This window comes from Bos indicus, chromosome 21 (genome assembly GCF_029378745.1).
Source record: "Bos indicus isolate NIAB-ARS_2022 breed Sahiwal x Tharparkar chromosome 21, NIAB-ARS_B.indTharparkar_mat_pri_1.0, whole genome shotgun sequence".
Lineage (NCBI taxonomy): Eukaryota > Metazoa > Chordata > Mammalia > Artiodactyla > Bovidae > Bos > Bos indicus.
In genome coordinates this window covers 68,289,467-68,299,366 of record NC_091780.1, presented here as the reverse complement: position 1 = coordinate 68,299,366, position 9,900 = coordinate 68,289,467, and the positions used below count along the sequence as shown (strand labels likewise).

General features: G+C 54.0%; 1 protein-coding gene across 3 annotated transcripts; it reads left to right on the top strand.

Annotated features, from left to right (window-relative positions):
• Nucleotides 1-82: 82 nt before the first annotated feature.
• BAG5 (BAG cochaperone 5) lies at nt 83-6,100 on the top strand. Of its 3 annotated transcripts, none has more exons than XM_070775815.1 (2): nt 83-204; nt 1,902-6,100. In XM_070775815.1, exon 2 carries the CDS (start codon nt 1,930-1,932, stop codon nt 3,271-3,273), a length of 1,344 nt encoding a protein of 447 aa, XP_070631916.1. In that variant the 5' UTR covers nt 83-204; nt 1,902-1,929; the 3' UTR covers nt 3,274-6,100. The 3 variants fall into 3 exon arrangements, with proteins under 3 accessions (XP_070631916.1, XP_070631915.1, XP_019839007.1); XM_070775814.1 differs by having other exon boundaries at nt 199-338; XM_019983448.2 differs by lacking the exon at nt 83-204 and adding an exon at nt 685-801.
• The last annotated feature ends 3,800 nt before the right edge of the window (nt 6,101-9,900 follow it).

Here is a 9,900-nt window from a genome sequence, read left to right as displayed (position 1 = left end):
TCGCGTCGCACGGCAGAGTCGCGACGTCGCTACCTTACGGCACCGTCGCAAAGTCCGCGGGAGGGCTCGGCGCGGGCGACCGTGCGCTCGCCCGGCGTCTGACAGGCTGAGGGGTTGGACTGACGGCGCGTCAGCTCCTCGGGAGCTGCCATTCTTGGCGGCTTCTGCGCTGGGCGGCCAGCGGCAGGCTCGGCCACGGGAGAGGTGCGGCGCGGACGCCGAAGGACGTTTTTCCCAAGGCGGGGGGGGCGGGTGTTCGGCCGGGCCCGGGGCGACGGCGGGAGCTGCGGAGTCGCGGGGCGTCGGCGATGAGGCGCGCCATGGCGCGGGCGGCACAGGTGAGCGAGGGCGGCCGCTCTCCCTCGGCGCGGGCGGTCCCCGGACGATCCCCGTCTCCCGGGTCCGGCCCTGCCGGAGTCGACGCCGTCCCCGCCCCGGGTCCGACGCGGCCGGGCCTGGTCCCGGAGCCGGCCGGGCCCGAGTGCCCTCCCTCCCCGTCGGCTCGCCCGGCCCGGCCCGGCCGAGCGCGCCCGCCCCCTCCCGCGCGGGCCATTGTGAGGTCAGGCTGCCGGGCGCGTCGTGGGGTCCGGGCGAGACGCCCGGAGCGGCCGCCGCGGCCAGTAGCTGCCGCCGCCACCGCCGGCCCCTTCACCGGCTGCCCCGTCCAGACCTAGCCGGGAGGGCTGAGAGGGATGCGGCTTGGGGCCCGGCTCCGGTGCCGCACCCCGTAAAGGGCTGACCTACCACCTGGCCACTTCACCCGCGGGACGCCAAGACCAAGCCCGCTTAGACCGCGTCTGGGTAAAGTGCCGGGAGGACAGGGCGAGAGGGGAGGAAAGAACCGAGGCAGCCCGCCGCTCCGGGGCCTCTCCGGAGGCGCGTTCTTGGCTGGGACACCCGCAGGGGATTAGTTTCGATTGAGCATCCATCCCCAGCCCGTGAGCGTTTGATAGAAACCCAAGAACGTGGGGGGAAAAAATGCGTTAAGCCACTCTGGAGCCTTAATGGGAGGCTGATGAATGAGTTAGTCATCGTTGTCTCATTGTCTTGGTGTGTGTTTTGGACGGGGGGGGGGGAGCATAAACAGGGCCTAGAGGGTACCAGGCCTCCAAAGCCCAAGCTGGTGCCTTTATCATAATGCCAGGCGCCTTCCCTGTGGAATTTCAAGCCTCTGCAGGAGAGGTTTATGAGGTACAAAAAGGGTGGGGCGAGAAACAGGGCGTCTTTCTGGAAGTGTTTAACGGGTGGAGAGGCATGTAGAAACGGGGACTTCCGCGAGGGCCTGCGAAGCCCATTGTTTGTTTCAGCGGCTCAGTTCCTTTTACAGGAAGCTAGGCCGGGTGGGTGGAGAAGGAAATGGCAACCCACTCTAGTGTTCTTGCCTGGAGAACCCCAGGGACGTGGGAGTCTGGTGGGCTGTCGTCTTTGGGGTCGGCGACTTAGCAGCAGCAGGCCGGGTGGGAGTGCTTAGATGCCCCCAAAAGGCCCGGAAGGTTAGAAGAGCTACTGGTTTACTTTCCACAAAGGTGCCCTGCTCTTGCCAGGAAGCAGCTTCCACTGTGACGACCTGAGGTGCTTGTGCTTTTTCCAAGCTGACAGCTCAACCTCATGCCATACTTATGTAGGCATCGCTGTTCTCTTTTACAACTGAGGAAAATTGAGGTTCCCGGGCCCAGCGCTCCAGCTTATCTTCCACACTGCAATAACGCAGTCTCAATCACTGCCATGTGGAGGTTGCTTGCAGGAGAGGGGTTGATAGACTGATTTCTGTGCTGAAGTGTGGTCTTTGGATTGCAGTGACAACAGGCCCTTTCGTAAGCATATCTTTTTAGAATGAGATAATACACAAGTACCATTCTTCAGGCTTTGTGGTGTAACAAGTTATTTTTGTCATCTTTTAGTGCTTGTGAAACTGAACACAACAAAAGTATGGAGATGGGAAACCAACACCCTTCTATTAGTAGGCTGCAGGAAATTCAAAAGGAGGTGAAAAGCATAGAACAGCAAGTACTTGGTTTCAGTGGTCTGTCAGATGACAAGAATTACAAGAAACTGGAGAGGATTCTCACAAAACAGCTTTTCGAAATAGACTCTGTAGATACTGAAGGAAAAGGAGATATTCAGCAAGCCAGGAAGAGGGCGGCACAAGAGACAGAGCGTCTTCTCAAAGAGTTGGAGCAGAATGCGAACCACCCACACCGGCTCGAAATACAGAACATTTTTCAAGAAGCGCAGGCCCTGGTGAAAGAGAAGGTCGTGCCGTTTTATAATGGAGGCAACTGTGTAACTGATGAGTTTGAGGAAGGCATCCAGGATGTCATTTTGAGGCTGACACATGTCAAGACCGGAGGCAAGGTCTCCCTGCGAAAAGCACGGTATCACACCTTAACCAAAATCTGTGCCGTGCAGGAGATTATTGAGAACTGCATGAAGAAGCAGCCTTCCCTGCCGCTCTCTGAGGACGCACACCCCTCTGTTGCCAAGATCAACTCTGTGATGTGTGAAGTGAACAAGACCAGAGGCACACTGATTGCCCTTCTGATGGGAGTGAACAACAAGGAGACGTGCAGGCACTTGTCTTGTGTGCTCTCGGGGCTGATGGCTGACCTGGATGCTCTTGATGTGTGCGGCCACACAGAAATCAGAAACTATCGGAAAGAGGTCGTGGAAGATATCAACCAGTTACTGAGATACTTGGACTTAGAAGAGGAAGCAGACACCACGCATGCATTTGACCTAGGACAGAACCATTCCATTCTGAAAATAGAAAAGGTCCTCAAGAGAATGAGAGAAATCAAAACTGAACTTCTCCAAGCACAGAATCCTCCTGAACTGTACCTGAGTGCCAAAACAGAACTACAGGGTTTGATCGGACAGTTGGACGAGGTGAGTCTTGAAAAAAACCCCTGCATCCGGGAAGCCCGGAGAAGAGCGGTGATTGAAGTGCAGACCCTCATCACCTACATTGACTTGAAGGAAGCCCTGGAGAAAAGAAAGCTGTTGGCTTGTGAGGAGCACCCCTCACACAAGGCGGTCTGGGACGTGCTAGGAAACCTGTCGGAGATCCAGGGCGAAGTGCTCTCCTTCGACGGCAATCGAACCGACAAGAACTACATCCGCCTGGAAGAGCTACTCACCAAGCAGCTACTCGCCCTGGACGCGGTGGACCCACAGGGCGAGGAGAAGTGTAAGGCCGCCCGGAAACAGGCCGTGAAGCTGGCGCAGAACATCCTCAGCTATCTGGACCTGAAGTCGGACGAGTGGGAGTACTGAACAGCCAGAGAGCCTGCGGCTCCTGATTCTGGTTTTGCACTTTATGCACACATCTTTGTATCTATAGAGAGCTTTCAGTTCATTGAGCCTAAATGTGATTTATACATGCATATATCAATCTCAGTATTTAATGATTTAAGCAAATTATATTCAGTATCTGCTGCTTTTGATGTTGCAAAACAAATATTATAGCGTATTAACTTTTGCATTTGGATCGCTATCCTTATGTTGTGGTGTGATTTTTTGGGTTTTTTAAAAAATCAGAAAATGAAATGGGGCAGGTTTTAAACCTTTTTTTTTTTTTTTTTTTAAACATTTTTAATGGTTGTTCAAGCATTAAAATACAGCTATTTCAGAATCTAGAAATATGTGATAAATACTAAGACAATTATGAAGAAGGGGGAAATTTTTGGATGAATAGAAGTAAGGTCCAAGCACAAACACAGCACAATGGTATGTTTTGTTATTATGCTAAATAAAGCAGGATTTTTTTTCACTCATAAAACCCAGTGGTCCCACCCAATTTAATAGGGTGGGAGTTTTTTTTTCTAGATGGTTGGTTCTTTGATAAACATGCTTTTGTTTGAAATACAGTGTCTGTATGTTCCCCTGTACCCTGCCTTTGGGGGGGAGTCATATTTTTGTGAGCAATATAAGAAAATTATGAAAATTAGTAGCAAAAACACCTTTGAGACTGCAGCAAAGAAGGGATGAAGCACAAGCTGATACCTTCAAGTTGTTTTTGTTTATAAGCTCTAAACTTAAAATTTCCCTTAGAAATCAGTAAGGATAAGAACATTTAAATGAAGCTAATGAACTTTTTTAAAAAAAAAAGATAAAACACCCACACCCATAGTAAGATAGTGAAAAATGGAAATCAGTTAGCAATTATCAGGTTATGCTAAAATAAGCAAAAAAGTCTGCATGTAGCATGATGGGCTTCCTCGAAACGGACCACCTTGCTCCACGTTCCTGATGCATGTGAGAGCAGAGGCCGTCAGTAGCTGCTCGGGGCCAGGTCTCCCAGCCTGTTAAGCTCCTGGCCCCTGCTGTGCTCCTTAGCTCATGTTCCTGGCACATGGATGTTTCTCTAGTGCCTGAAAGGGCCAATAAGGTCTATCACTGTGTGAAATTTTTCTTCTTCCACTAAAGGGTATACATATTTCTGTATATTTTGAGGAACCAGTTTTACAGTTGCCTATTGATGTGAACAAAAGAATTTCCCAAAGTTCTGAAGTGCCTTGCTAACCTGCTGCCCCAGCATCATAACAACAAACTGCTCGTAGTCACCCTCACGAAACAGTCCTATCAGAGTACATCTTTTGAATTCTGAAGTAACTCATTGTTTTCTTTCAGATATTAATTTGTTTGTAAACAGCTAAAAAATAAGGTGCATAAAGGAATAGCCCTAAATACCTAAAAGATTAAATGTGTAGCCCTAAGGAATTTTCACTTTGCCTCAGTACTGCCCAATAATGAAAAGCCTTGACGTGTCCTTCCTGCTAGAAATATCCTAGATTCATAGGATAGTGGGGTCAAAGGGCGGTTGGAGGTCTTTGGGTGATGAACCTCCCGTCTGCACATCCAGTGGGCTCTCGGTGCCCCGTATTGGTAGCTCATTCCAACCAAATGAAATCTTGAAGAGTTGTTAAATTCAAGCACGGTTTGAGCTATATCAGTGGGTGATCAAGCAGTAACCTCACTTCAGACGTACCCACATCCTGCACCAGGCCTCCTGCCCACGTTAACTTCAGATTTGAAAGTTCACTGTCAGCACTTGCTTTGAGTGCCCACCATTATCTGGAAGTCCATCTTCCCCTCGCGTTCATCTCCAGCAGTTTCCCGTGGCTCGCAGAGACGGGTCGGATGGCTCAGCTCTGAGCGTCGGGGTGAGTACAGGATACTGAGCCGTCCAGTCATCTCGGATTTCTCACGTGGATTATTTTGGTCCCTGAGATAATCAGATCAGCCTTGAGTGACTGCTGAGGAGTGACGTTTCCTGACTTCAGTCTGCTCTAGCTCCTCGTACCTGATGGCCCTCTTCCCTCAATGAGCCCTCGCACCCCTGGGTTTAGCTTTCCTTGTCCCTTGTTGGGAGGTGTCGTGTGACCACGGGCTGCTGCATGTAATTTAAGTTGGGCTCACCGCATTGTATCTTATGATCTTACGTGAAGAGAATCTGTACTAGAAGTAAAACCTACTACCTGCCCCCTCAAAGTGTTTGGCCTTGGGTCTGCATTAAACTGTATCATACGTGTTCATGCAAAAAAAAACGGCTGGCAATGTTTGCTTTCTTTACCTTCCCCTCAGCATGGCTTTCAGGTCATTCTTCCTCCAGGTGGACTGATCAGCCTTGTGATGAAGTAGTCACGAGGATAAATGTAACCAATGTGTCTACTAAATACAATTTAGTGCTCTATTTTGCTGAATTGCCTTGGTATAATATATTGATATTTGACGTGATTTAGTATATTTGAAAGGTTTAACCAGTGTTTTTGTCATTTATTTTACTTGGCCAGTTTTTAATGTTTTTTTGAGGCTCTTAAGTTTATCCTGTACATACAGGTTTTTCTAAACAAAGCTCTTTAGCTTTTAACTCATAGTATTTTTCTTGAGAATCATTGGAGAAATATTTGCCATTGAGGTCAATGTGTAATACAGGTGTCATTCCAGTGTGTGGTTCCCATCCCCCTCCATCAACCGTGTGACCATTGTAATACCATGTCTGAAATAACTAAGTATTATTTTGAGATATACATACTAGTATACCCTTAATTATTGATGAAATAAACAAACAATCTCTTAGCTTACCTTTGCAGTGGAGAAAGGCTGAGTCTGAGGTGTGAGTTCTGTTCCCATGCTCTCACCTTCGGGTCCTGTCTGACTTGGGTGTGTCCTGGGCCGGGCAGGGGTCGGCGGCGCCTTCACTCGAGCTGGGGGCAGTGACACACGGAGGCAGCTGCCCTGAGCCCAGACCAGGGTTGAGGGGGTGGGTAAAGGGTAACCGTTCCCGTTCAAACAACCCAGGAGGTGTGAGGGCCAGAGAACCGGAGCAGCCGTGGCCTCAGCCCTGCTTTCCTGGGGAGGGTGCCCTCTGGCCGCTGCGCACGGCAGCTGCCCCAACATGTAAGAGGGAAAGCTCTGGGAGCATTCTGGAAAGAATGGCTCCCCGGAGAAAAGGTTTGAGTTAGTGTGCTGTGGAAACTCATTAATGGAGACCTACTTTTGACCATGTAAGTGTCTCCTGCTCCACCAGCCCAGCCAGCTGGGCAGCGGCACTTTTGACCAGGGAGTCCTTCCAGCGTTTCCAAAACGCTCAGGTGGTTGCCCCCTCGTCCACCTCCCAGCTTTGCCTCCCCGAGAACCTGTCGCCCTTGCTCATTACACGGGGGCAGCAGCTGGTTTGGCCTCTCCCTGCAAGCCCTCCTCTGTCTTCATGTTCCTTCCAGTGATTCAAGCGGAGAAGCCGTGCGTCCAGTCCTGCCCCACGGACGTGTGACCTGTGCAAGGCCAGGGCCAGGACAAACGAGTCATAGAGGTTCAGAAGAGACACTTGGGGGAGATTTGCCATCTTCAGTCCCCTGCCACCCACCAAGCTGTGCTCTTCCCATCAGGCATGGGTTACCAACACGTGAGAAACATGCACTCGGCCCTGTGGGCTTCCTGTTGGCTCAGCAGGTAAAGACTCCGCCTGCAGTGCCAGAGACATGGGAGATGGGTTCAATCCCTGGGTCAGGAAGATCCCCTGAAGGAGGAAATGGCAACCCACTCCACTATGCCTTTCTGAAAAATCCCATGGACAGAGGAGCCTCTGGGCTACAGTCCATGGGGTGGCAAAGGGCAAAGGGCCAGACACAAGAGAGCGACTGAGCACGCTGTCTGAACCAGATGCGGAGGTGGTGGGGAGCTTGGTGACAGCCGTCCCGCCTCTGTCTCAGGCAGAAACACCTGGATGTCGGAACTGGGCAGGTGCATTGAGAGAGAACGTGGGCGCCAGAGGCCAGGGAGGCTGAGGTTCAGGGCTCAGGGACCCCCGAGGCTGGTCAGGAGCGAGACAGTGGAGACCCCAGAGCAGGCTGGGCGGCGGTGTTGCACAGGGGCCGAGGGACTCAGCACAGCCGAGCCGGGCTCTGGCTTCTGGGTGCAGAAGCACCAGCTGTGGGCCCGTGGGGAGCAGGTGCAGGTGTGGGGGGAGACCCGGCCATCAGTGTGTCTGCCGGGGCCTCTGCTATCATTGCATCCTTCAAGCCATCACTGAATGAACCTTTCCGTCTGCCGGGCCCTGTGAGAAAGAGCTGACATGCGTGTTAAACTCTGGGAACCCTTGAGGCGAGTTTTGGTACTAAATGTATTTCACTTGCCCAAGGCCTCACGGTGAACCGGGAGGGCAGCCCGCAGCCCATGCAAGCACAGGGCCCAGCCGGAGGGGCGCACCCCAGGCTCTGATGTCATCCACAAGGGCCAGCTGGACAGCAAGGGGCCGGGGGCACTGAGGGTCAGGACCCAGCAACTTGTGCACATCCCCCTGGGGAGTCACAGACCTTCTGAGACCTCGGGTCCCACGACTCCCTGTTTGAGAAACAACGCCACACCCTGTCTTCACTCCTGGGTCACAGCAGAAGGCTGCTTCTGTATAATAATCCTTCAAACTCCTGTGCCTTTTCCCCGTAGCCTCCAGCTTACTGGTCCTCACGCCCATGTGAGCGTGCCACCTCGTCCTCCAGGGGACTCAGGACACGGAGGGAAGGGTGCCAGGGCGGGCCATCTGTGGGTTCTGCGGCCTCCTGCCCATCCAGTGGGCATGGCCAGGTACCTGCCCCCCACCAGGACCCACTGCCCGTCAGTCCCCGGCCAGGCGGCGCCCTCCCCAGCAGAGCTGTCTCTCCGTCCTTCTTGCTGCCTCGGGCCCTGGCAGGGGGAGGCGCTCCGGTCTCCTTTGGATGCACTCCTCTTTAGAAAGTGTCCTTGGCTCCTGGCACATATACACGTCCCCCAAAACACTTGCTGATAAAGAAAATGGAAAGTCTCAGATCTTTACATTGCTTCATGAACTGTTTAAAATCGGGAATTCCCTGGCGGTCCAGTCGTTAGGATCTGGCACTTTCACTATCAAGGGCCGGGTTCAACCCCTGGTCAGGGAACTAAGATCCTGCAAGCTGCATGGTGTGGCCACAAACCAAATCAAATCAACGACCCTTTTTTGCTCATCAGGATTCCAAAACCCTTGGTCTCCTGCGCCTGCAGCTGAAACCCTGGTATCACTGGCAGGAAATTGCCTCATGCCCACCTTGCCACCAACGCTGGCATGGCAGGAAGGCTGGCCAGGTTAGCATGTAACAGTCTTGCCTCTGAGCACCCGCTCAGCTGGGTGAGACGCCAAAGGCACACGGCAGCCCCCATGTGAGGGGCCCTGGTAGGGAGGGTGTGCTTATGCCCTGGGCCCCTGCGCTGGGGGTCCACCCTTCACACTGAGACTCCCAGAGTGGGGGACCTCGAGGCAGCATCGGTGCAGGGGCCCCGAGTCTGGAGCCGGGCATAACGGGAGGCCTGGGAAAACCTCAGCTGGGAGCAGGGGGCTGGGCGGGGGTGGGGCTGGTGAGCCACGGGAGGATTCGAGTCTCTGAAGACTAGGAGCTTTGTTGAATGCTCGCCCCAGTGGCAAAGAAGGGGTGAACTGGGAGCAGTGAGCCAGGGCAGGGGCCCGCAGGAAGGGGCAGCTAGAGAAGCAGGCAGAGTGAGGGAGCCGGGGGAGGATACTGGGAGCAGTGAGCCAGGGCAGGGGCCGCAGGAAGGGGCAGCTAGAGAAGCAGGCAGAGTGAGGGAGCCAGGGGAGGGTTCACAGGGGTGGTGAAGGTGGCGCCAGGGGCTGGGGCTCCCAGGGTCCTGGCCTAACAGCAGGAGGGTCTCCTCAAGGGGACAGCGTCACATAAGCAGTGCAGGGACCCCTGGGTCAAGCTGAGTAACCAAGTGGGCTGGTATTAAAGGTGCAAAGAGGGAATTGCCTGGTGGTCCTGTGGTTCGAACTCCGTGCAGTCAGGGCTGAGAGCCTGCACTGGGTCCCTCGTCCGGGAACTAAGATCCCCCAAGGTGCACAGTGTGGCCAAAAAAAAAAAAAAAAAAAGAATCTAACAGGCCCAGAAGCCAGCCCTGTCCTAGGGTAGCGAAGACCCGGTTTCTGGCTCCTGGGCCTGAGGTCTTGTCGGCGCTGTCTGCAGCCTCCTCATGCGCAGGCCGTGCTCAGGGGCCTTGTCTTCTCTGCGAGGCCCAGGTTACATCTTTCCAGAAAAAGGCATCTAGCCCTCACCCCCGACCTCAGGTGTGCTAGGGGTGGTCCTGGAAGCGGGCCAGCGCGGTGGGTCTGGGGAAGAGGCTGCCGGCCAACCGACAGCTAGTGCCCGGGCCCAGAGGTGCAGCGGGGGAGGCCACAGACTGGACCCTCGGGGCCTCGCTGGCTTAGGGAGCTAAGGGCACCTGGAGGGGCCCAACTCCATCCTAGACCAGAGTCCCCGCCCCCCACCCCACAACAGAGAGCCACCTTCAGGCGCCACTGGGACCCGGTGCCTCTGGAGTGGGAGACCTGCCAGGCCCAGCCCGCAGCCCGGGGACTTTTGCCCTGGACGGCTGTTT

Coding starts and splice junctions, on each gene's coding strand:
- BAG5 (XM_070775815.1), top strand. CDS start 1,930: ATGGAGATGGGAAACCAACACCCTTCTATTAGTAGGCTGCAGGAAATT.